At 47.7% G+C, this 26,834-nt stretch overlaps 1 protein-coding gene across 5 annotated transcripts in view; it reads right to left on the bottom strand.

The window, feature by feature from the left end:
- Positions 1-26,834, bottom strand: part of NOS1 (nitric oxide synthase 1) — a gene marked incomplete at its 3' end in the record, with an annotated part of 182,931 nt that overhangs the window by 61,732 nt on the left and 94,365 nt on the right. For all 5 annotated transcript variants that reach the window (XM_083589715.1, XM_083589716.1, XM_083589717.1 and 2 more), the window contains exon 2: positions 15,097-16,183. In XM_083589715.1, coding sequence (XP_083445841.1) covers positions 15,097-15,836 — 740 coding nt within the window. In that variant the 5' untranslated portion in view covers positions 15,837-16,183. The remainder of the gene's footprint in view (positions 1-15,096; positions 16,184-26,834) is intronic.

The raw sequence follows: 26,834 nt of genomic DNA, 5'->3' as shown, positions 1-26,834 counted from the left end.
AAACATCAGGAAGGACTTTCTGAGGGTAAGACCTGTTCAACAGGGAAACAGCTGCTGGACTCTCCTTTGTTGGAGGGTTTTAAGCAATAGGGTGATGTCCATTTCAGGGTTAAATTTATCTGTGATTTCTGCATTGCAAGGGGTTGGCCTAGATGAACCTTGGGAGTCCCTTCCAATGCTACAATTCCATCAGTTACAAAGCATGCCTGCGCTTTGGTTCTTCTGTTGTTTTGCAAAGTGTGGATGAAGAAGAAGAAGAAGAAGAAGAAGAAGAAGAAGAAGAAGAGGAGGAGGAGGAGGAGTTTGGATTTGATATCCCACTTTATCACTACCCGAAGGAGTCTCAAAGAGGCTAACATTCTCCTTTCCCTTCCTCCCCCACAACAAACACTCTGTGAGGTGAGTGGGGCTGAGAGACTTCAGAGAAGTGTGACTAGCCCAAGGTCACCCAGCAGCTGCATGTGGAGGAGCGGAGACGCAAACCCGGTTCCCCAGATTACGAGACTACCGCTCTTAACCACTACACCACACTGGCTTGCTTTCAAAAACCCAGACTGAATTGAGTTCCTCTCGGTCCCTACCTCTCGTTTCACCTGCTGTTGACTCCCTATGCTCCTGTGTTCTCTTGCTGTTACCACCACAGGGTGAAAAGGCCTCGGCCCAGTATACCTGAAGGAGCATCTCCACCCCCACCGTTCAGCCCAGACACTGAGGTCCAGCTCCGAGGGACTTCTGGCGGTTCCCTCATGAGAGAAGTGAGGTTACAAGGAACCAGGCAGAGGGCCTTCTCGGTAGTGGCGCCTGCCCTGTGGAATGCCCTCCCACCAGATGTCAAAGAAATAAACAACTATCTGACTTTTAGAAGACATCTGAAGGCAGCCCTCTATTGGGGAATTTTTAATCTCTAATGTTTTACAATTTTTTAATGAGCTGTAAGCCTCCAAATGTGGCTGGGGAAACCCAGCCAGGTGGATGGGGTATAAATAAAAGAATTCTTCCTCCTCCTCCTCCTCCTCCTCCTCCTCCTCCTCCTCCTCCTCCTCCTCTTCTTCTTCTTCTTTGGCAAATGTGCTTTAATGATGGGTGGGGTTCTGCTTGCTCCCTCCCTCCCTTTATCTGATCAAAGCCATTCCATCGAAATATAAACACCAAGCTGGGAAAGCAGACACATTTCCTTCCTTACCAAGGTAGAAGACAATCCACTCAGCTAGAAGTATAATCTGTGACTGGGCTGGAACCCTTGTTCTGAAACACACCTGGGGTGTGCTTCCTGCCACCCGCTGCCCCACTTGGGGCCTAGAAAATATCCACAAGGAACACAAAAGCATTCTGACAGTGCTCCATAAACAGGAATATTGCTGCAATGGGAACTTTAGAGCAGCTTTGCATAACATTTCCATGTGAGCAACTGCAATTGTCCTCAGCCCTGTAAACCAGGCGTGGGAAATCACATGCAGCAGCTAGACTGGTGACTGGGAGTGGCCACTGAGACCATATAACACAAGTCCTGAAAGACCTACATTGGCTCCCAGTACGTTTCTGAGCACAATTCAAAGTGTTGGTGCTGACCTTTAAAGCCCTAAACGGCCTCGGCCCAGTATACCTGAAGGAGCATCTCCACCCCCATCGTTCAGCCCGGACACTGAGGTCCAGCGCCAAGGGCCTTCTGGCGGTTCCCTCACTACAAGAAGTGAAGTTGCAGGGAAGCAGGCAGAGGGCCTTCTCGGTAGTGGCACCTGCCCTGTAGAACGCCCTTCCGTCAGATGTCAAGGAAATGAACAACTGTCTGAGTTTTTGAAGACATCAGAAGGCAGCCCTGCTTAAGGGAAGTTTTTAATGTTTGATGTTTTATCACTGCTTTATTATTATTATTATAATTCTGTTGGGAACCGCCCAGAGTGGCTGGGGAAACCCAGCCAGATGGGTGGGGTATGTATGTATGTATGTATGTATGTATGTATGTATAAATAAATAAATAAATAAATAAATAAATAAATAAATATTATTAGGAGTGCTAGAGAGAGAGAGGGAGACTTGGCCTTGCAGCAGAATCTCAAGCCTCCATTCTGGGTTGTTCTGAACTGAAACAATCATGGAAATGATGTCTATATACCTCAGGCTCTAAGATCGTCACATGAAGGCTTGTTGGTGACCCCACCTGCAGGGACTACCTGGGTGGCCCCTGACCTGACCTGTGACAGGGCCTTTTCCATGGTGGCTCCCCAGTTGTGGAATGCCCTCCCTGGTGAGGCACAGCACGACAACATCAGGCACGTCTATGTATATAGGAAGAAAGTCCCCATTTTCTGCAGATCGTTTTTTTATGTACCCCGATTCGAGATGCAAATAATTAAGCGATATGTAAATGGTCTTATATAAATAAAAATAATTGCCCATCCCACACCTTTCGAGGCTTTCCCTCTATCGCTTTCCTAATTGCAAAAAAGAAAAAAATGCTGCAACGTGGATTTGCTGCATTCGAGCCATCCAGGTGTTGCTGAAATCCAGCTCCCATCAGCCTCTGCTGGCAGGACCCAGAGTCAGGGGGATGATGGGAGTTGTATGCTAACAACACTTGACATGACAAATGTGCCCCACCCTGACACTAGGGCAACAAAGTGCTTTCATCCAGTTCCATTGTGAAACCCTAAAATTCTGGAATGTGGTTGGGGTCATCCCACAAAATACTGACAGCCTACAAGCAACACCAGGGAGATGACAACCTGGGAACGCACCCTGTAAGACAGGATTTCTAATTCATTTCTTATTTATTGCATTCATATCCCACCTTTTCCCTCCAAGGAGCTCAAGGTGGCATAGATGGCTCTCTCCCTCCTCATTTATTCCCACAATAACCCTGCAAAGTAGGTTAGGCTGAGAGGCAGTGACTGGCCCAAGGTCACATTCAAGTGAGGTTCATGGCCAAGCGGGGATTTGAACCCAGGTCCTAGGGCAATGGGTGGTGCTGTGGGTTAAACCGCAGAGCCTAGGACTTGCCGATCAGAAGGTCGGCGGTTCGAATCCCTGCGACGGGGTGAGCTCCCGTTGCTCGGTCCCTGCTCCTGCCAACCTAGCAGTTCAAAAGCACGTCAAAGTGCAAGTAGATAAATAGGTACCACTCTGGTGGGAAGGTAAATGGTGTTTCCATGTACTGCTCTGGTCCGCCAGAAGTGGCTTAGTCATGCTGGCCACATGACCCGGAAGCTGTACGCCTGCTCCCTCAGCGAGATGAACGCCGCAACCCCAGAGTCAGCCACGACTGGACCTAATGGTCAGGGGTGCCTTTACCTTTACCTTTTACCTAGGGCAACACTCTAACCACTACACCACACTGGCTCATTGGCAGGATCACGAAGATCCCATGGCTGGGAGATCAGGGAGCACCGAAGCTTACTAACAAAATGGAATTAGCAAGGTTTCTGGATGCCAGGATGCAATCGTGGTAATTCTCTGCCTCCCCTTGAAAGGGGGAGGAGAGAAAGGAAGGAGGAGGGAGGGAGAGAGACTTTGATAATGAAAGAGAAACTGGGGGGGGGGGGGGGAGCTAGAAAGGAGCAACAGGAAACTTTGATCTGCAGCAAATTCTTATTCATGATTAGGCTTGTTGATCTAATTGCAAATAGAAACCCAGGAGGTGAAACACAAAAGGATAATCAAATATGTGATGTGGCGTAGGCCAGGGGTGGGGAACCTTTTTCGGCTCCGTGGGACAGATCCTTATCAGGATGTGCCTCACGAGCTGGGTTTGAAAGGTGAGTGGGTTTGCCACCTGTCAAAAATCCCTTCCGCTGGGATCTTAAAAGGGAAGAGGGAGGAGGCTCGGAAATGCCCCTTTGTGACTGCTTCGCATTTTACGACGTTCTTTATGATACCAGGGACTTGAAAGTGAAGGAAGAGGGAGGCTCACAAATGCATTTGCAAACCTCTCCCTCTTTAAGTCCCTGAGACCAGGAAGGGAAGAGGGAGAAGACTTGCAAAAGCATGGCCAGGAATTATGTTGTGGGGGCAGGCAGAACCTCTGTTAGTTTTCTTTTATTGATTTACTTGATTTCAGAGGGGCAGCTGCTCCCGCTTGGCTACGCCCATGTTTGTGGGGCACTCTCTCCTCCCCTTTTAAGTCCACGATCTTACACCCTGCTTCTGACTCTCTACTCATAGACAGCTAGATAAACGTAAAGGGACCCCTGACCATTAGGTCCAGTCGTGGCTGACTCTGGGGTTGCGGCGCTCATCTCGCTTTATTGGCCGAGGGAGCCAGCGTACAGCTTCTGGGTCATGTGGCCAGCATGATTAAGCCACTTCTGGCGAACCAGAGCAGTGCACGGAAACACTGTTTACCTTCCCGCCGGAGCGGTACCTATTTATCTACTTGCACTTTGATGTGCTTTCGAACTGCTAGGTTGGCAGGAGCAGAGACCGAGCAACAGGAGCTCACCTCGTCGTGGGGATTCGAACCGCCAACCTTCTGATTAGCAAGTCCTAGGCTCTGTAGTTTAACCCACAGCGCCACCCGCGTCCAATTGCAAAGGTACTGCATGGTAAATCCCTATCCTCCTGCTCATCAGCAGATGTCACCAGTGGTTTGGGGAAATTGGCCTGGTGGGCCAAATTTGGCTCACGCGCTGGATTCTTCCCATGGGTGGGCATAGCTGTGCCCTCTTTTTTGTACACAGGACAGCAGCAGCTTAGTAAAAGTGGGGGGAAGACCTGTTCAAGTCACACCCACCTCATTTCATTCCCGTTTGTGCCTTGGACTCTCTGTCCAGTTAAATATTTCACGTGCTGCCCCCTGCAGACTTGCAGTCCACCCTGCAGCGTACTGTAGGGAAATGGGCGGGGAGGGGAGGGTTAAGTATCTCCTCCCCACTTACTTCTGTGCTCCTGCTCAGAACCTCCAGTGCTACTTTTCAGTTAAAACACATCCTCCCTCCCTCTCTTTCCATCTCTCTCTCTCTCTCTCTCTCTCTCTCTCTCTCTCTCTCTCTCTCTCTCACACACACACACACACACACACACACACAGTCTAGTTTAGCCCCAGCATCAGACCCAGTCTGCCCTGAGGCAAGCTCCTCTGTCTGGTCAGCATTCCCACAACTCCTCGCTTGCCCAGCTGTGTCTGAAAGTCCCAAGGAGGAAGAGAACTTCAGTTCCTGGTTAGATCTCTCCACAGGCAATTGACGGCTTTCCCTGTCCGGTCACTAATATTTCTATTTCAAGATTGGCAGGCCAGGCAAAGGTAAGAGCTTGAGTTTCCCCCACAAAGTCCTCTGAGGACATGCACATCTCAATTCAACTGAGCAAGAAAAGAGGCTGATCTAATCTGAACATGCTGAAAAGGGGATCTGGGGTCTTGGAGAGGTGGGGCTTGGCCCACATCCTAGGGGATCAAAGGGAAAGCAGAAAGCCCCCCCCTTCCTCCTCCTGCCAGCCTGCAATTAACAGAGGCAAGTCTGAAATGTACCCAGAAGAAAGGGACAAACACTTCCTACCCAAGAACATGAGACCATCATGTGCAAAGATAAAGAGCTCAAGTGCCCAGTGGGAGGCAAAGGTAGAACCGAAGGGAATCCAGAGGCTTTGCCTTGCTATCCACCAGCTAAACCACAAGGATGTACTTGAGGGCAGATTTAGAATGAGAAAAAGAAAGGAAAGGGAGAAAGAAAGAAACAATAAATAAAAAGATTTAGCAGCAAGGACAACGTAGAGCTCAGGAAGTGCCTGAGGGTGGTACCCAAAGTCCTCCGTGAGAAGCTTAGTCCCTTCCACTAATCCTACTCCAGAGCAATGATTTTCACAACACAATGTTTTCCACTTACAACTTGTTCAATGTAAGAAGAGCCTGCCAGATCAGGCCAGTGGCTCATCTAGTCCAGCATCCTGTTCTCACAGGGGCCAACCACATGCCCAAATGGGAAATCCCACAAGCAGGTTTGGGCACAAGAACACTATCCCTGCCTGCAATTTACAGCAGCTTGTATTCTGAAGCCATTGTGACTAGTAGCCATTACTAGCCCTGTCCTCCTCCACAAATTTGTCCATTCCTCTTTTAAAGCCATAGAAGCTGAAGGCCACCACTGCCTCCCGTGGGCAGGGTTCGAAATTAGCCAGGGGCCAGGCGCCTTTTGCACCTGGCTATCGACCGCTTGCAGCCAAGCGAAGGTGCCTGGACATCAAGATGGCTTCTGACGTCTCCACCATCTGGAATTGCATGCCTTGGGATCATTGGATCTTGACTGCTGACATACACTGATATCTCATCCTGTAGAATTCTATGAGTTATATTTTATCTGCACAACCAGAATAAATTTCAGGAACCAAAATGCTTTTTCTGTGCAGCCTGAGCATGAGCAGTGAACAACCTGTTGACTGTTGCAGCTTGTCTTCACTTGCCCCACCCCAATGCCCTGCTCACAGTTGTGAAGAACATTCTTATGTTATGAATGGTCCATGTTGCCATTAAAAAAGAAAGAGGTCGGAATAGGCCGATAGATATGTGGTCTGTCCCTGGATCAAGTGACTTTCCTTCTTTCAGTTCTCAAAGTTCTTAACCTAGCTCAGTGTTGTCATCTGAACTAGCCAGATGTTTAACTGAGAATCAATCACATTCAGCCCATCCTTTGAGAAAAAAGACTTTAGAGCCATATTGCCCCCAAACAGTATATAACAGTGCCCGTTAATAAGTACGGAGTGAATAAGTAATTTATTTTATCTCTCCTGAGTCTTTCAGCACTCAGCTTCATTGAATGCCCGTGGATTCTGATACAGTGGTACCTTGGGTTACATACGCTTCAGGTTACATATGCTTCAGGTTACAGACTCCGCTAACCCAGAAATAGTGCTTCAGGTTAAGAACTTTGCTTCAGGATGAGAATAGAAATCATGCTCCGGCGGCGCAGCAGCAGCAGGAGGCCCCATTAGCTAAAGTGGTGCTTCAGGTTAAGAACAGTTTTAGGTTAAGTACGGACCTCCGAAATGAATTAAGTACTTAACCCGAGGTACCACTGTATTATGAGAGAGGGACAAAATCTTTTCTCTCTCTACCATCTCCATGCCATTTATCTAACCAACATGTGTACCTATGAGCGAAACCCTCCTAATATAATGCATTTCATTTTCACTGATCTATATGTTTACACTTTACCCTAGCACATTTATTTACTTATTGCATTTATTCCCCACCTTTTCTTCTGGGGCACTCAAGGTGGCACACAGTTCTCCCTCCTCCTTTAATCCCCCACAACAACCCTGTGAGGTAGATTAGGTCGAGAGCTGGTGACTGGCTCCCAGCGAGAGCTTCATGGCCAAGTGGGGATTTCATCCCTGGTCTCTTCTGGGTCCTAGTCTGGCACTCTAACCACTGAACCAACACTTGTCTGCAGAGGTGCATTGCTAAATTTGGAGAAGTGCCCATTCCAAAGGATTTCAAATGAGGCAGGCTGGCTTTTAAACGTGAACCAAATTGTCTTTCTCCCCTGTCCTGTGGGAAGATGGCCTGCCTGCAAACTCTGTTGCCAGCAGATCAGATGCCATAAACGACAGCTACCTGTTTCATTTCGGATATCTCATCTCTCCAGGCACTAGATTTTCTCCATCTCCAGCCTTCCAGCTTTCTGTGCCCTGCTCTGCCCTGCTATTTATTCCTCTCCCTCTTTCTCTCTGCATATTTGTGTATTGCCCCTAAGGGACCTGAGTCCTCCCCACAGCTGATGCTGCTGACTTTTGTTTCCAAGCGAATGAGTCATCCTGGACTCCTCGCAGCCCCCATGGCTGATGTTCGCCCCTCCTTGGGTGAGTGACAGGAGCCGAAGCCATCTGCGTTCTGGGTGGAGATATCAACTAATCCCGCTGGTGCAGCTCATGCGCCAATCACAGAGCAGATGATATGACTGTGTCTCTGTGCATAACAACCCCAACTAGCATTTCAGAAAGAAAGCTAAGCAAGCAATGACATATCCACCAGCGCCGGGGGACAAATCTCATGGTCACCTATTTCCGGAAGCTGCCTAGCAGTGTGCTGTCCACACTGACTGGTGACGGCAATCTGGGCTCCTTGGAAGAACAACTCAAACTTTGAACTTGATGCCAGCAGTGCAAGCGTTCTACTGCTGAGTTACGGTCAACCCCATGAGCTCTGGTTACACTGAGTGCTGGCTGGCGCCCATTGGGGCTGGCGGGGCAGAAAGCAGGAAACTCAACAGTAAAGGTAAAGGGACCACTGACCATTAGGTCCAGTCATGGCCGACTCTGGGGTTGCGGCGCTCATCTCGCTTTATTGGCCGAGGGAGCCGGCGTACAGCTTCCGGATCATGTGGCCAGCATGACTAAGCCATGGTGAACCAGAGCAGTGCACGGAAACGCCGTTTACCTTCCCGCCAGAGCGGTACCTATCTATCTACTTGCACTTTGACATGCTTTCAAACTGGTAGGTTGGCAGGAGCAGGGACAAAGCAACGGGAGCTCACCCCGTCGTGGGGATTCGAACCGCCGACCTTCTGATCGACAAGTCCTAGGCTCTGTGGTTTAACCCACAGCGCCACCCACGTCAACAGTAGGTGGTGCCAGCTCCAATGACAGGCAGAAAGGCTAACAGTAGGTGGCGCCAGAGACAATGAGAGGCAGAAGCAACAAATTCTAGTTTTGTCCCCATCCGCCCTCCTGCTGTGTTCTACAAAAGCACAACGGAGACTAAGGAAGAGGAAGCTGGCAGGCTGTGCCATCCCTTGGACTAGTTGTAAGGAAGGTGGCAGGCAGGGTGGGATTTGGCTGAGGGCAGGCTGAGGTCAGTGGGGCAATGCTCCAATTTGCCCAAATGGCCTAGCCTCCACTGGCCACCCCATAGCGTCTGGGGAAATCATACTGCTCTTAAAGGAAGCTTGCAGCTTGATTGCTTTTCCTACCCGGGGAGATGCCAGAGGCTGAACCCAGGATCTCCTCTGTGCAATGCGTGGGCTCTGCTGCCAAGCAATGTCCCTTCCTATATGTAAATAAATGCTTCCGAATGGTTGTAAGGAGTTCGCTGCAGAAGTCTATCTAGATGGCATCGTTGGGAGCTGGATATACGACGTGACAGCCATCTTTAGGCAAGGGGGAAAAATAGAACAAGGTTACTGGGCACTGAATGAGCCATGCTCTATTTTTACCCAGGAGCTGGGAGGAGATCGAATGCCTCCCCAATGCCTCTCATAGAATCACAGAATCGTAGAGCTGGAAGGGACCCCAAGGAACATCTAGTCCAACCCCCTTGCAATGGAGCAATCTCAGTTAAAGCATCCATGGCAGATGGCCATCCAACCTCTCATGGGTGGGGAAGAAGTCTTAGCATCTCCCGTGCTGTCTAGGGAGCATTGGAATTTGCACCCTGGTTAGATGCTAACAGAAGAGTCTTTTTTTGCATCAGGATCCCACCCCACTGCCTATCCACAGAGAGAGTAGGGGGTAGGCAACCTACTTGATGAAGATGGAGTCTTTGCTCACAAGGCTTGACCTTTGGGGGATGTGGTCATAATTCTGCCCCACAGGAGAGAGCCAATGTGGCAGAGTGGTTAGACCAGTGGTTCCCAACCTCTCACTGGCCATGCCCCAACTAAGCATCTCTAAAATCCTGATGTACACCCCCTCCCCATGGCATATAATTCTTATTATTCAAAAAGTGAACTCCTGTTCACATGGAGGAAGCCTAAAAGGCCATTAACTTGGTCTCAACGAGCTTCCAAATTGCCCCCCTTAAAAATCAAATTGCTCCCCTCTGGGGCGTGTGCCCCGCATTGGGAACAATGGGGTTAGACGGTCAGACTAGGAACTGGGAGATCAAGGTTCAAATCCCCACAGGGAATGAGTGACCTTGGAGGCCAGTCATTGTCTCTCAGCTGAGCCTACTTCAAAGGGTTGTTGTGAGGATGAAATGGGGAGGGGAAAACCAGGCACGCCACCTCTAGCTCCTTAGTGGAAAAAGGCTGGTCCATCTAACTCAGCACTGTCGACACTGGCTGGCAGCAACTTTCCAGGGTTTCCTACAGGAGTCCTTCCCAGCCCAAGCTGGAAATGCCAGCTGAGATCAAACTTGGGAATTGCTGCATGCAAGGCAGATGGTTTAACCGCTGAACCCCTTTTCTTTTTCAGGACCTTGTAAAAGTTTCTGTTCTGACAAGAAGTGGTGCAAACTGCTGGATGCAATGCCACAAACCCTGCAGGATACCCTATGCAAAAAGCAAGCAACAATTTGCATATTTGCAGAATTTATACGTATCATAGATAGTGGCTTCCCTCTGTCACCAAATCTGGGTTTACTGTGGTGCAGAATTGTAACACTTCTGTATTTTTAAAGCACATAGAATCATAGAACTGTACAGCTGGAAGGGTCATCTAGCAGTCCAAACCCCTAGAATGCAGGAACGTAGGATTCGAACCCAGGAGCCTGAGATTAGGAGTCTCAAGATCTACCGGCTGAGCTACCCCAGTTATGCCCAGCCCTGTCCATAAAGGTAAAGGGACCCCTGACAGTTAAGTCCAGTCACAAACGACTCTTGGGTTGCGGCGCTCATCTCACTTTACTGGCCGAGGGAGCCGGCGTTTGTCCGCAGACAGCTTCCGGGTCATGTGGCCAGCATGACTAAGCCGCTTCTGGCGAACCAGAGCAGCGCATGGAAACACCATTTGCCATCCCGCCAGAGTGGTACCTATTTATCTACTTGCACTGGTGTGCTTTTGAACTGCTAGGTTGGCAGGAGCTGGGACCGAACAATGGGAGCTCACCCCGTCGAGGGGATTTGAACCGCCAACCTTCTGATCGACAAGCCCTAGGCTCTGTGGTTTAGACCACAGTGCCACCCGCATCCCAATAGCCCTGCCCATACCTAGCCGAATATTTGGCTTCCGATGGTCCGATGACCACCCCTCAAAGTCGCTCTCTTCTTCCCAATCCTGTCTGGAGGTGGGATGCAGAATGAGAGCACCGCCCACAGTCATTACCAGGACTTTGCATCCAGTCTCAGTGGCTTTGCTTATCCAGAATGAAGTGTGGAGGGGATTACGATCCTAGCAGCTTTGATCACTTCCTTCTTGCTGTTCAGTTATGGAGAAAAGACGACAATGAAAGGTGGGGGGCGGGGGGAGAGGGGAAGGAAGATGACATGAAGCCAAACCTGTCAGCTTTTTTTAGTGGGGTTTTTTTTTCTGAGACAGGCACCTGAGACAATCTTAGCAAGTTGGGGCAAATACTAAAAAAAAACTATGAATGAATGAATTCAGTGAACGCTCAGGTATGTCAAAGTGATGACTTAGTTTTAATTCCATGAAACTAGGGCTGCAAGCATTAATTAATTGGCACCATTTGCTGATGGTTGCTTTAATGACAGTTGTGTGTGTGTGTGTGTGTGTGTGTGTGTGTGTGTGTGTGTTTTTTTTAAAGAGAGAGCCAGCAAACAGAGGGAAGTCACTATCCCTAAACTACAAACCCTTTTCATGCTTCAGCAAAGAAAATATAGAGTGCTGCAGAGAAAGGGAAGATGCAAAGCAGAAGGTGTAGCTATTCAGGAGCATGATCCTGCAACTATTATGCAGAAGCCAGAGGGGCATCTTGAAAGTTTCATAGAATTGTAGAGTTGGAAGGGACCATGAGGGTCATCTAGTTCAACCCCCTGCAATGCAGGAATCTTTTGCCCAATGTGGGGATCAAACCCACAACCCTGAGATTAAGAGTCTCGTGCTCTACAATCTGAGCTATCCCAGGTCAGTTTACCGCCCTGTGGGATTCAAGCTTGCAGGTTTCCCTGTTTGGGGATCTGGTTGGGCACTGTGAGAACAGGATGCTGGACTCAATGGGTCTTTGGCCTGATCCTGCAGGGCTCCTTACCTACCTTATATATTTATATAAAAAATCCATGACATCACAACATCATACAATACAGGGGGCAGCTGACCCCCCCCCAAATCAAGTCAATTTAAAAAAATTAACTAAAAGTAGAAATAATTGGAATATTTGAAATCGAAATGCTCACTGAGGTCACTCGGATGATGTTGTGAAAGGTTTTCAGCAAATCCAAGAAACTTGTTTTAGTTTTGATTTTTTTAAAAAAAATAAGCTGAAAAAACATGTGCTCATTGTAATTTTGCAAAATATGCTTGTTAACTGCATGAAAGGTACTCCCTGATGTTCTTTTATTATTATTTTTTAACTTCTTAGTTTTCAGATGTCTGAAGATTTTGGCAGATTTTTTCTGAGCGCTTGGGGGTCAAAAGAAAGCAATTTAAAACAACTGTAGTTGAGAAATGCCATTCCAAATCTGCTAGACAGAGCCAGACAGAGGATGGTGACAGGTGGTTGTCCTGTCCCTTGCCCCCCCCAAATCCTGACTATGCCCATGATAAGTATGCAAAAGAGCTTTAACATAACCATAATACAGTGCCCAACCAATTGCCGCATGTTAGCAGGGAAAACTCACAAACATACTAAATGCATCAATTTAGCAATGGCTGCTTAGCTGGGCAGGCGTCTCAGAAACAAATCTAACCAAAAGCATTTATGGAAAAGCACACAGCGCAAGAAGGGGTCTCACAGACTACAAACTTGTCCCTCCTGCTTTCACCCCTCACTTTCAGCTACCTCAAGAGACCAGACTTGGCACCATCATCCCATGAGAACTATGTGGAGTCCTTCTAGCGATGGTAGCTGCTGCCTTGTTAGAGGTAGCCAGCCCAAATCCAGGTCTTTGTACATTCGAGTTTTCTGCAAATATTGAGAGAAGCAGGGTCAGGACAGGCAATCTTTATCACCATGTTGGTGGTGGCACCCTTCCTGTGGAACGCCCTCCTGTCAGATGTCAAGGAGACAAAGAACTACACAACCCTGAGAAGACACCTGAAGGCAGCCGTGTATCGGGAAGTTTGCAATGTTTGACGTTTTATTATGTTTTCATTATGTGCTGGAAGCTGCCCAGAGTGGCTGGGGCAACCCAGCCAGATGGGCGGGGCATTATCTTTATCATCATTATCATTATCATTATCATTACTACTGTTACTATTATTAGTGTAGTCTCCTGAAACACCCAGACCCACCATTCCTGAACCATGCAGCAAGTCGGACTTGGGAATCCGGTCGCCCTCCCTCACGACTGGATGCCAGAAACAGAAAAACAAGGTATTCTCACCAATGTACAGTCATACCTCTTGTTACGTTCGGTTCAGGTTACAGTGGTACCTCAGGTTAAGTACTTAATTCAATCTGGAGGTCCGTTCTTAACCTGAAACTGTTCTTTAGCACCACTTTAGCTAATGGGGTCTCCTGTTGCCGCCACGCCGCCGGAGCACGATTTCTGTTCTCATCCTGAAGCAAAGTTCTTAACCTGAAGCACTATTTTTGGGTTAGCGGAGTCTGTAACCTTAAGCATATGTAACCTGAAGCGTATGTAACCCGAGGTACCACTGTACGTCTTTTCAGGTTGCGTCCCGCGGCGACCCGGAAGTACTGGAAAGGGTTACTTCCGGGTTTTGCCACTCGTGCATGCGCAGATGCTCAAAATGACATCATGCGCATGCGCAGAAGCGGCGAATCGCGACCTGCGCACGCACAGACGCGGGCTGTGTTCTGCTCATGTGTTTTGCGAACGGGGCTCTGGAACAGATCCTGTTCGCAACCAGAGGTACCACTGTATTTATTCAAGATTCACTGAGAGATATGGAGGGTGCAGCCACCTGAATAATGGCGTTGCTCCAACTGGGCTGCTCTCCTCCCCCACTTCCTAGCAACGCCAATTCCCTTTACGGTGGCCATCAGGGGTTAATCGTCTATGAGTCTTTTGCTCTTGCACTTTCAATGCAGGCCGGGTTCTGGGAGAAGGGGGATCAGGAATGCTTTCCAGTGATCAGGTGTCAGCTGGCTGATCTGTCTCTGTCTCCCCCTTCTCTTCTCCCATCACCTCTCAACTCTTCTGTTCACCTGTGACCTTCCTCAAACCACCGCTGCAAATCAAGACTGCCTTCATCTTCTCAGGAAGGTTCAGGAAGAGGGAGGCAGCGGTCCCCACCATTCCTCCTCAGTCCAGTCCCTGGCACAGTAAAACCACCAGGTGTTGAATGTTGTACCAGTCTGGTTGCATTCTCTCCAGTATACTCTGCCTTGCATTCATGAGACATAACCTGAGTAACGTACCAATGAGGCAGAATGATGTGTGGACAGTCCAGTATAAATCCAGCGCACTACTATTGGGTCAATGGCATGTTGCACATTACACCAGCAAAAAGCCCCCCCCCAGTCTGGAGGGGCCCCCTGAAGCACCTCTGCTTTATTTATTGGCCATATTAGCACCCCACATTTCAGATTTAAAAACTTGAAAGCCGTTTAGTAAAAATGCATTGATATCGGCAGTGACAATTTTTCTTTAAAATGCACTGTTTTGTCTCGTCATTTAGCTATTTGCCCTGAGCTCCAAACCGGATGTAGGGCCGGATATAAGAATCTCAAATAAGAAGGGAAATGATTAATTCCGATAAAACTCAGCTTAAATCCATAAGTTACAAAACAGCTTTTCTAATACATATATATATTTAAAAATCAACTCAGGGAGACCAGCGTTCAAATCCCAACTCAGCCATGAAGCAAATTTGGCAACTTACTGTCACTTAGCCTAAAAGTGGCCTACCTCACAGGGTTGTTGTGAAGATAAAATGGAGAGAGGGAAAAATAAACTTGACCTCCTTGGAAGAAAGGCCAGATATAGATATAGATATAGACACATTAATAAATAATTATAAATAAGAATTTAAAAAACGAATAAAATGGTTGATAGCCCTTATCATTTCTGCTCTCAGTGCTTCTTTCTGAGGAACCAAGTCCTACAGACACATTTATTTATTATATTATATACCACCTTTTCTTCAAGGTGCGGTGTACATGTTTCTCCACCTCCCAATTTCATCACCACAACAACCCTGTGAGGTAGGTTGTTAGGCTGAGAGATCTCCAAGGTCACCCAGTGAGCTTCATGGCTGAGTGGGGATTCGAACCCTGGTCTCCCAGGCCCTAGCCCACCACTCTAACCATTACACCATAATGGCTCTCTGCATATCACATCACCAGACGTGCACAGCCAAGGGACCTACCCATCCACCTGGACCTCCGCGTCTCTTGTGACCATCCTGGGCTGCGCATCTCCATTGAGCTCCTTGCTGTTGCTCTTCAGGAGGTCCAAGACCGGCTCGATCTCTTTCAACAGTTCGCTGTTCTCGACGCTGCCGTTGAGGCAACGGTCAGAAACGTCCCCGCTCCCTTTCAGAGAGTCCCTGGGGACGGACCCAGCGATCACCCCGTTGACGTGCACCAGGGACTCATCCCCCTGCCCGTTCTCCCGGGTGCACCGAGAGCTGACAGAGCCCCCCATTGTATGGTCACCTCCTTGCCGCTGATCTTTGGTGTGGATCCCAAGGCCGGCCGGGAGGTCAACCACGGACGGGGAGGTGGCGCACAGGGGCCTGGTGACTCGGACGGTCTTGGGCGTCCCGTCCCCTGTGAAGGTCGTCTCCAGGTGAGTGGTGAAGCCCTCTGGGCCTCTCAAGATGAGGACGACGTGGGTTTCGGAGGCGATGCTCCTCAGGACCTCCAGAGCGGTGTCATAGTTCATGTCCACCAGGGGGCGCCCATTCACGGCGAGGATGATGTCCCCGGTCTGGATAAGGCCACTTTGCTCAGCTGCCCCTCCTCGGATCAGGTCAGAGATGATCACCGGTGGCTTGCTGACACGCTCCTTCACCAGGAACCCGAGACCCCCAACCTTGCGCTTGAAGAGTTTCACGGAAATGACATTGGGCTGAATCTGCTGTACACTGAACACATTCTCTTCCATTGTAGTCCTCGGGTCTTCTCTGAATGGGGAGCTGGCGGTGCACGCAGGTCCTGTCCTGGCTGGCTAGCAGCCTCTGGAGGGAGAGGGGAAGGGAAGGCGGTTCCTCTATTCACCTGAAGGTTCCCGATTCTCCAGACCTCGAATGACCAGAATGCCTCTGCAAGACATTAGTTGCTGGACGTCAGTTCTGATGTAGCACCGGGTCCCCCAGCCTTGGAATACAACGAAGCGAGCAGACCTCTATGGAACGTGTGAGCAGAGCCAGGCATTGCCCGGCTGAAAATATGGGGCTTGCTGAACACACTGCTGGGGACTTGGGTTGGAGGTCTGCTTTACATCTTTCTTACCTACAAAGCAGGAAAGGGAGGAGGGAAAGAAAAGAACAATAAGGGAAGATTGGCTGGTGTCCCATACCAAGATGGGCTGTGCCCACGTTCTCAGGATGTTGAATGTACGAAACACATTTTGTTACACTGCAGTCTGTATAAACAGGCCAGACGGCATCAAATCAACCCAATATCAACAGAACAACCTGAAATTGATGACTCTTTCCATGTCAAGGTTCTCCTTGAGCAGCGTTGGCCAAACGTGGCCCTCCAGCTGTTTTGGGACTACAATTCCCAGCATCCATGACCACTGGTCCTGCTAGCTAGGGATGATGGGAGTTGTAGTCCAAAAACAACCAGAGGGCCAAGTTTGGCCACCACTGTCCTTGAGGATAAGGTTGATGCTGTTACACTGGCTGTAGCAAAATTCATTTTGGAGGTTGTAGAAATCAGAAATTGGTATGTACAGGCTAAAGACAGGCTAGCAAGGCCAATCTTACACCATAATAACTGTTGGCATATATTATGTTGTACACGAGGTTTGACTGTACTGTGTATTTTTCGGTCTATGGACTGCAATAAAGCTATGTGTGTGTGTTTAAAAAAATAAAGGTATCACGCTGGATAGAACAAAGAACTGGCTCTGTTAAATATCTGCAAGCTTCAGATGTGGTTATCTCCTGCTTAGACTACTGCAAGGCTCTCTGTGTGGGGCTTCCTTTGAAGGTCACTCGAAAACTACAACCAATGCAGAATGTAGCAGCTCAGCTGGGGACTTGGCCGCCAGGACCATAGAACACCGGTCCTAAATGATCTACATTGTCTCCCTGTATGTTTCCGAGCACAATTCAAAGTGTTGGTGCTGACCTTTAAAGCCCTAAAGGCCTCGGCCCAGTATACCTGAAGGAGCATCTCCACCCCCATCGTTCAGCCCAAACACTGAGGTCCAGCTCCGAGGACCTTCTGGCAGTTCCCTCACTGCGAAAAGAGAAGCTACAGGGAAACAGGCTGAAATTTAAGACCCCAAGGTTCTCCCTTGCTGAGGTTGATAGAAGATGTAGTTCCCCACTTCAGGGTGGGGTGGGGGCTCTGAGCTGTGTGTGGTGAGCTTAGCAGCAGGTGGATTTACAATTCTCCCCCACCCCCGCCTTTTGACGCTTCCTGGGAGTCAATCCTCTTCTCTGATCCTTCTCTTCTAAAGATCCCGCCAAAGTGAATGACAACAGAAACAATGAAGTGTAACATCTTTGCAGCTGTCACTGATTTCATTGATTCTGCCAGCTCATTATAAATAATAAAAAAGGGATTTTATTTTGAGGGGGGGTGGAGGGAGAAGCCTCGAAAGTGGGCGGACGGGCAAAGCCATTGAAGTTGTCAAATGGTGCAGATTTGCAGAATTGGATTTGTCATGACATTTAGGAGAGAGAAGAGGCTCAAAAGCTCTTTTCGCAGCTCTGGGTGAAAGAGAGAAAAGATGGGGGAAACACAAATCTGCATCTCTGTGTGGAAGGAATTCAGTTCCCGCATCCATCCCTGCACTCTCAGTTGACCGAGGTGGAAGAGAACTCTCAGCCTCAGTCTTTCCGTCTGTGAAATGGGTTCAATCTTCACTCATGTTTTGAACTGAGGGGTGGGGAATGAATGGCCTTGGTGTAAACAGGCCCTGCTGTTAGGCAGAGTGAGGCAGCTGACTCAGGTATTAGATGCTGGGGGAAAAGAAGCAGTCAGTGATAGCCCCTATTCATCAGCCATCCTCTTGGAACAGGCTTGGCAATGTGGGTTAAAAAGCAAGGAGAAAGCCCGGTAATAAAGTTGCTTTCCTCTAAATGGAAACAGGGTTGGAGCCACAGTGGAAATGAAGACTAAACCCGAACCACTTGGAATCACAAAGAATATTTCTGTCAGGCTCTGTCTGCACTGCACATTTAAATACCTTCCAACTCTTTCTGATGCAAAAAGCAGGACGTACGTCTTCCGGAATGCTCTCCGGGCGAGTCACGTGACCTGCACTGTGCTCGTGCCCCCCCCAAAGCACTTTTGGGAGGGCAAGATCGCAGCTCCCAAAAAGTGTTATCTCCAGGGTGAGAGCACAGCATGAGAGCGGCACCCAAAATGGCCACTGAGATCTCACGAGACAAAAACGGAATGTCCCGCTTTTCCGGGGCACTTGGCAGGTATACATTTAAAGCAGTATCATATCACTCTAAATAGTCATGGCTTCTTCTTTTCCCCCTCTGTCTCTCTTTTCCAAAAAGAAAAAAGAAAAAGGATGGCAGATCTCTTTTCTGGAAAAGAGAGGAAAAAGAGGAAGAAGCCATATCTGTTTAAAGTGGCATGTTACTGCTTTAAACGCTTCCCACCTGAAAAATCATGGCAGCTGAGATGCTGAGGGTTGTTAGGAGAGCCTTGTTCCCTTCACAGAGCTACAAAGTGGTTTAACAATCAATCCCTCTTTCCAGGGAGCTTTGGAAATACCCCAAAACTAGTGGTGGTGGTGGACAAGTTCTCCGTCCCTGTCTAGGATGTTGCAATCTACCAAAGCAAACTGTAGTTTGAGCCACATTGAGCTGCAGAGAAAGCGATGGAGGCAGAGATTTTGGAATCTGCAAATTTGGGCTGGTGGCTGCCTCCTTCTCTAAAGATCTGGTGCAGGATGTTGGATTTGGCTGCCTGCGGGAGTGCTTAAGCCAGTGTTTCCCCAACGTTTCAGGTGTCTGTCCCCCTGGTTCCATAAACTCACCCCCAGTGCCCGCTACCCTGTAAACGACATCATTCATAATAGCGGTTTGCAGGACCTGCTACAGTGATGGCCAAACTTGGCCCTCCAGCTGTTTTGGAACAACAATTCCCATAATCCCTGACCACTGGTCCTGTTAGCTAGGGACGATGGAAGTTGTAATCCAAAAACAGCTGGAGGGCCAAGTTTGGCCATCACTGCGCTACAGAATATAGTAACACAACAACATTCAAAACAGGAGCAATTAATTGTACATTTCTTCAAAATCCAATCAAAACTATTTAATCTACAGTACTCAACAATCATTTGATCCAGTGATCAACATCTCCAGCAAGCAACTGGGTGGAGTTGTGCCTCCATCTACGCTCAGACGGTATATCTGTCAATCAACTCAGAAATTACAAAATGCCGCAAAGGGAGACTATACCTGGGTAAGAATACCCTCCCAACACTTCTCAGATGAAAAGTGGGACCTTCTATTCTGCATCAGGAAGTTTCTCCCGCATTTGATCTCACCACACACATGCATCATATGCACCTGAACGCCTGTCACCTTGAGCCAATTGCAATCTCTCAGCCTAACCAACCTTGCAGGATTGTTGTAAAGAAAATAGGTATGAGGGAAGGGATCATGTACGACACATTCAACAGATAAATGAAATAAAGTTCTAGCTGTAAGCTGCCTTAAGTAGTCCCTGTCAGGGGAAAAGGTGGGTGGTGGTAATAGTAATAATAATAATAATAATAATAATAATAATAATAATAATATAAACTGTGAGAATGACCAGGAACGTAACAGAGAGTAAATCCTACTGAACTCGGTAGGGCTTAGTTTTGATTTAAAATGGCTAGAGTTTCAGTATAAGACTGTGCAGTCTTTAAGCAGTTACCTGGGAGTAAGCTCCATTGAATACAGCGAAAATTACTTCTGAGCAGACAGTGTAAGGCTCCATTTACAACAAAGGAACAAACATTCCATGCATTTCCTTAAAAAATGGCTGGCTGCTGAAGCATTGCAATTTGATAATTTAAAGCGGATCGGGTACATCAGGCATCCTCAACCTTGGCCCTCCAGATGTTCGTGGCCCACAGCTCCCATGATCCCTAGCTAGCAGAACCAGTGCTCAGGGATGATGGGAACTGTAGTCTTAAAACATCTGGAGGGCCGAGGTTGACGAAGCCTGGGGTACATTTTCCTTGAAAATTATAGGAAGCGCTTTGTATGCCAGCTTCAATGTTTCCTTCATTTGGTGCAGCTATTTTATTTTCAGTATAAACCGGACTCGGTTTTTGCACCTGCACACAGAGAGAGGGCAAAGGTTCCTGACCGGCCAAGGTGGGAAACCCTGCTATCAGCACTAGGTAGACAGCAAGGATATTTAGCACTTAACACAGCAGTTCCCAGACATTAACTAACTAATCAGACAATTGGGAGGGAGGGAGCCCAACTGAAGGCGACCGGGAAAGGATAGAGGGGGACCAGACTGACTCAAGGTAAGCCAGTTCCCAAAGTTCTCCTTGTTTTCTTGCTTAGGCCTACTTTTCTCCTCTGGGCTAAATTTCCCTTGCAAACTCACTCCTGCATCTCTCTCCACCATTACCTATCACGAGGGAGGTATACCAATTTCTCACAAGATTCCCCCTCCAGAAACAGCTCCCCTGCCTCCTTGGTCTCCCCCTCCTGCCTTCTAGCCTTGACAGGGGCTGCCGTTAATGGGCTGGCAGGTATCAGCCACCAGCGGCTCCATCTTAAAAAGAAAGCCCGCAAGGGGGCGGGAGACTAGGAGGGGAGGCAGCCGCAAATCAAGAAGCCTGCTTGTCAACACCGCGGTCATTAGGTTGTTTTGCCAGACACGCAACCCCATTAGAAACCATCACATGTCAGCTTGCCAATAAATTCCCCCTCGCTCCCTCCTTCCGCAGAGATGTCAGGAGGGAGATCAGAGCCTCGCAAGCTTTTCCAGCCAAGCAAAATAAAAAAAATAAAAATAAAATCTCCCAGGGCAGAGCCCCAAGGAAGAGCTCTCGCTGCCATCCAGGGCACAGAATGATCCAGCTTCCCAGCTTTGTACATTTTCTGCCAATCATTGGAACAGTACTAATGTCCCACTTCCGGAGATGAGTTTTCTCCCTGCTCCCAAATTCATATCATCACACACCAAGCAGCAAGAACCTCCAGGGGTTCCAGGTTCATTTTCCTTGGAATAAAGGTCAGCAGGGACTATGTTGCCTTTAGGACATATGGTTTCATTTACGCATAAGTACAACCTGAGCATAAGATGGAGAGGCTCACGGCATTAATAACCCCAACAGATCTTGCTTTTTCATTCAGCACAGTTTTGGATCGAGCACAGAGCAAGCAGGTCTCTGTGCCTCCAGCTTCCAGCTTGCTTGCAGCTCAGCTCAGCTGTACCCCAATGGTTTTTGTTCTCCTACCTAGCGGGCCAGGTGAGGGAGGGTGGAGGAAAGGCCCCCACCTGGAGGGCCCCATCACTTAGTGGTAGCTCTTGCAACCTGACTCATTCTTTTGGGATGCTGATGAGGACACTTAAGTGGTCAGTTAAGGCCATTTTTGTCTTACAAAGACACTTGCATGACTAGTTCAGCAACAAGAATCCTTTACAGTTGTACCTTGCTTTTCGAACAGCTTGGTTCTTGGCTCCCGAACGCTGCAAGCCCAAAAGTGAGTGTTCCAGTTTATGAACTATTTTTGGAAGCCAAACGTCCAGCGGGGCTTCCGTGGCTTCCAATTGGCTGCAGGAGCTTCCTGCAGCCAATCAGAAGCCGCGCTTTGGTTTTGGAAGTTGAACGGACTTCCGGAACGGATTTCGTTTGACCTCCAAGGTACAACTGCATTAGGTTCTATCCTCAGGACCTCAAGAATGAGAAGGGACATCATTGAGACTCTCCCACAGTGCTGGAACCAGCGGATATACACTGAAGCTGAATATTGGAAGATTCAGGGCAGATAAAAGAGAGAACTTTCTTAACGCAATGCATAGTTAAACTCACACTAAGCCACCTAGATGACTTTAAAAGAGGACTGGACAAATTCATAGAGGGCCAAGGCTATCAGTGACTATTATCCACGATGGTTTGGCTCTGCCTTCACAGTCAGAAATGCTTCTGAATACCAGTTGCTGAAAACCACAGGAGGGAAGAGGGCTCTTGTGCTCGGGTCCTGTTTCAGGGTGAATGAATGAATGAACCTTTATTTGTGCCAGCCATCGACCATAGCAATAAAACAACAATACGATATACAAAGAATAGAAATAAAAAGTCAATTATATAAAATATATAAAATAAAATATAGGGTTTTGAATCAATAGTCAAATAGTGGATCTTATTCTGACTGCCCCAGCTAAAAACCTTGCAGACTTTGCTGTCACCTGCTCATTTTGATCTGCCAAGAGAAAGGACACTGTGGCAGTGGTTGGGTGACCCAGAATGGACGATAAAAGAGGGGTGATAATCTCATTCCTCAAGTCTTTATAAAGAGTGCAAGCCAGAAGGGCACGCGCCACTGATTTGGTACTGTCATCTCCACAGGGACAGAAGCGTTTTTTGTGTGGAATCTGTTGGAATCGTCCCTCAAGTACAGCCGAGGGCAATACATTCAATCTTGCAAGAGTAAAAGCGCATCTATATTTTAGAATTGCTAGGTTATGCAGATAGGGTGCCAGAGAGTCAAAATGGGTAGGTGGAAAACAGTCATACCATGGCCAAAATTTCCTTATTGCAGCCAAGTTGTTCTGACGCTTGATATCATTAGGTGCTGACAAATTAGACTGTTTGTGAAGGAATGGGTTTCCCAAACCCAAAACTGACTGTGAAGGCAGTTTGAAAACTGCACCAAAATCCCTATTTTTCCTTAGCTAAAATCCATTTACTAAAACCCAAAGTGAGTAGCTGTTGTGGTGATAAACCACAAGAGTGAAGTTTTTGATAGACAATTCAGGTTGGTGGCCATCACTGCCTCCAATGGAAACAAGTTTCATAGTTTAACTATGTGCCACACAAAGAAGAACTTTCAGAAGTACCAGAAGGTACTTAATTGCAGGAGAGTTGGGCCAGATGACCCTCATGGTCCCTTCCAACTCTACGATTCTATGGTTATTATTAATCCCATTGGTACCCACCAGAACAGTGGTCCTGAGGGGGCAACTAGGGTGCCCTCAGGCGGGTGTTGTCTACCTTCGCTCTCTTGAAGAGGCAGAAAACACCACCTTTCCAGATGTGAGTTCCTCCTCTTTCTGTAGAGGCAGTTTGTTTCCTGCCTTGCTTGAAGTTAAGTCATATTTATTCTAGTATGTGGGGGCCTGCATACAAAAAAAAATACATTGCCTGCAAGCCTAATTCTCTCAGTGTGTGGTAAGCAGGGTCAAGACCATGTGATTTCCAGCTGCGACACCCCCCTCAAAAAAGTGAATGCATCAAGCAAGGGGACAACAATGGAATTAAGAATGTACATAAGGCACAAAAACTAGAGGTCAATTTTTGATACTGTATAAGGGCACAATGTCTGCAGTCGTAAAATTATGTGCAAGTTGGAGAAAGCAGATGGGAATTTTCTTTCTCCTCTCCTTCTGCCATAATACAAGAATCTCATTATTGAAAAACAACAGCAGCAACACGCAAACACCTGAGTTCCAGTAAATAGCTTTCATAACTGTGGTTGAATTGTGCCATTCAGAAACAGGGAGCTAACCCTGACTTTGCCAACCATGTCAGGTCAAGTTACAGGAACGTAGCTTTAAGTGCATTAAAAAAAACCCAAAACCAGTCTGATTTGGCAGCTGCTGGTTGCTAATGCCAAGAGTTAAATTAATGACTAGTTTGGCTAAGTACGAATTTATTGCATTCTTTTAGAAAGAAGAAAGAAAAGCACATCATCAAGGTAAAAGAGCTGGCACAAAATAGATGATTTGCAAAAGCAGAACAAAATCCCACATTACTTTGAAAGATTCTATCTCCCCTTAACATTGTTTCAGGAAAGCGTTGCCCAGTTTCTAAAGGTGATTCTTAGATCGCTCATCCTTCCCCTAGGCAGGATGGAGAAAGTGAACAGAGGGAAGTTCTCCAGACCCCTCACAGAACCCAGGACCATGAAGCAAAACTGAGTGTTGGAAGATTCAGGAGAGACAAAAGAAAGTTATTCCTGCATCGTATATGGAACTCACGCCCGCAGGAGGCAGTAACTTCCTTGTGTGGCTACAGAAGAGGGATTAGACAAAACCATGGGGAATAAGGCTATCAATGGCTGCTAGTCACCTCTACTGTCAGCAGCTCTCCAGGGTTTCAAACAAGGGTCTCTCCCACCCTCACCTGGAGGTGCCAGGGATGGAAACAGGGACCATTCCATCATGTAAACAAAGGTGCTCTGCCAACTGAGCTGCTATTCTTCTTGTTTCCAGTGGTTTGGGGGCAAGCAGGACCATAAAGAAGGCTGAATGCCGAAGAATTGATGCTGCTGAATTATGGTGCTGGATGAGACTCTTGAGAGTCCCATGGACTGCAAGAAGATCAAACCGATCCATTCTTAAGGAAATCAGCCCTGAGTGCTCACTGGAAGGACAGATCCTGAAGCTGAGGCTCCAATACTTTGGCCACCTCATGAGAAGAGAAGACTCCCTGGAAAAGACCCTGATGTTGGGAAAGATGGAGGGCAGAAGGAGATGGGGACGACAGAGGACGAGATGGTTGGATAGTGTTCTCGAAGCTATCAGCATGAGTTTGATCAAACTGCAGGAGGCAGTAGAAGACAGAAGTGCCTGGCGTGCTCTGGTCCATGGGGTCATGAAGAGTTGGACACGACTAAATGACTAAACAACAACAACAACAACAAAGGACTTTCTTCAGCTGAACTGGCTACCCCAGGGGTAGGCAACCTAAGGCCCAGGGGCCGGATGCGGCCCAATCGCCTTCTTAATCTGGCCCGCGGACAGTCTGGGAATCAGCGTGTTTTTACATGGGTAGAATGTGTATTTTTATTTAAAATGCACCTCTGGGTTATTTGTGGGGCCTGCCTGATGTTTTGACATGGGTAGAATGTGTGCTTTTATTTCAAATGCATCTCTGGGTTCTTTGTGGGGCATAGGAATTCGTTCATTTTTCCCCCCCAAAATATAGTCCGGCCCCCCACATGGTCTGAGGGACGGTGAACCGGCCCACGGCTGAAAAAGGTTGCTGACCCCTGGGCTACCCTGTCCACCTGGGGCAGGTCTGGTCATTGGCTAGATGACATATGGAAGACGTAACTGAATAACCCGTTAGAACAATACTGTGAACACCTTGAGTATGCAAAAAACGAAGCCTGAAAGGGAGAAAGACAGCCATCTGACTGCTTTGATGGTGATGCCTCTATTTACATATGAAAGAGGAAGCAGCCAGGAGTTCACCCACACCCATAAAAACCTGCTGACAGCTTCCAGAAAGAACTGCAACACTGTAAAAGGGGCTGGAGCAGGAGGCAAAACAAGGACCGAGCAGTGAAAAACTTGATGTGTCAGTTTGGAACACAGGAAGCTGCCTAGTCTAGTCTAGTGCCTACACTGACTGGCAGTGACTCTCTGGGATTTTAGTTGGGGAGACTCTCCCAGCCCTAGCTGGAGAGGCCATTGGGGATGGAACCTGTAGGTGGCTGTCAGAATTCTGCCCACCCAAGGCTTTATAGCAGACTGGATAAATTCATGGAGGGCAAGGCTATTCATGGCTACTCTAGGCTCTGCCTCTGTGGTTGGAGACAGCAATGTTTCCAGTTGATGGAAACTACAGGAGTGGAGTGGCCACTGTGAGAAGAGGATACTGGACCAGATGGGCCACTGGCCTGATCCAGCCAGCTCCTCTGATGTTCTTATGGTGGTGCTAATCCTGCTGCCGCTGAGTTAGCCTGTGGAATCTGATGGTATGTGCCTACAATGGACCTGGCAATTCCACCCACTTTGGCTTCCTGTGGATAATGTCATTGTTTAATTTCACCACTAGGTGGCACAGGATTTTGTTTGTGTCTGGGTGGAATCTGGAAGGTGTATGGATGGTGATATTATTGTTTTGTGGTTTTTCTGCTCAGGAATCAGGAATGTGTATGAATGACGATTGCTATTGCCTTTTCTTTTGTCTGGTAGAATCAGAAATGCGTACGAGTGACAATTGTTATTGCTTTTCTTTTTTATCCTAGCTGTCTTGAAGTCTCGCTGAATATCTGTCTCGCACGCAGCGAGATTAATCCAATTAGGTCTGCATTGCAGGTTGCCTCCTGCATTCCGTCTTAAGAACTGCAGGCTTGGAATTAAGTCATCATTTCTTACTCTACCCCCACTTTCCTCTCCCTGTTCAACATCTTGCCTGATGAGTTTTGAAAAGCTTGCTCATGACATTTTGGTTGTCCCTAGAAAAGGTTTTACAGCACTGTGGCTTATTTAGACAGATTCACAGATATGGAAAGAGACCTTCTAAGGTCAACTATCTCAGCCTCCAACTGAATGCATGCACCTTGGGTGCTGATCAGAGCCAATCAGTGTGAAAGGAGATGAGTCAGCTACTGAGGATTGGCTCCTGGGGTCATGCTTAAGAAGGTACACAGGAAGAATACAGAGGAGGAGTTGTTCTGTACACTCTACAGCTAAGCATTTAGGAACACTGAAAACAAGGTGCTTCAGTGTTGAGAGAACGGTCTGAAAGCTGTTACGCACAATGAAACTTCAAGAAAAACATAACTTCAGTCACTTTGAAATAAGGTATTACAACACTCCAAAATCATTCACCCGTGAACGTGCCCAGAATAGAGTAGATCTCGACAGTGAACTTAGTCCAAGTACTACAGTCAAGATTTGTTGTGTTTGTTAGTATCTATTCCTTAATTGTCTGAGAAAATCTCAATAAAAAAATCAATTTATGTTAAAAAGGGAAAATAGATCTAGCTGAAAGGCAACATGC

The sequence above is a fragment of the Podarcis filfolensis genome (assembly GCF_964270895.1).
Source record: "Podarcis filfolensis genome assembly, chromosome: 16".
NCBI classification, from domain to species: Eukaryota; Metazoa; Chordata; class Lepidosauria; order Squamata; family Lacertidae; genus Podarcis; species Podarcis filfolensis.
This window is presented reverse-complemented; position numbering and strand designations above follow the sequence as displayed.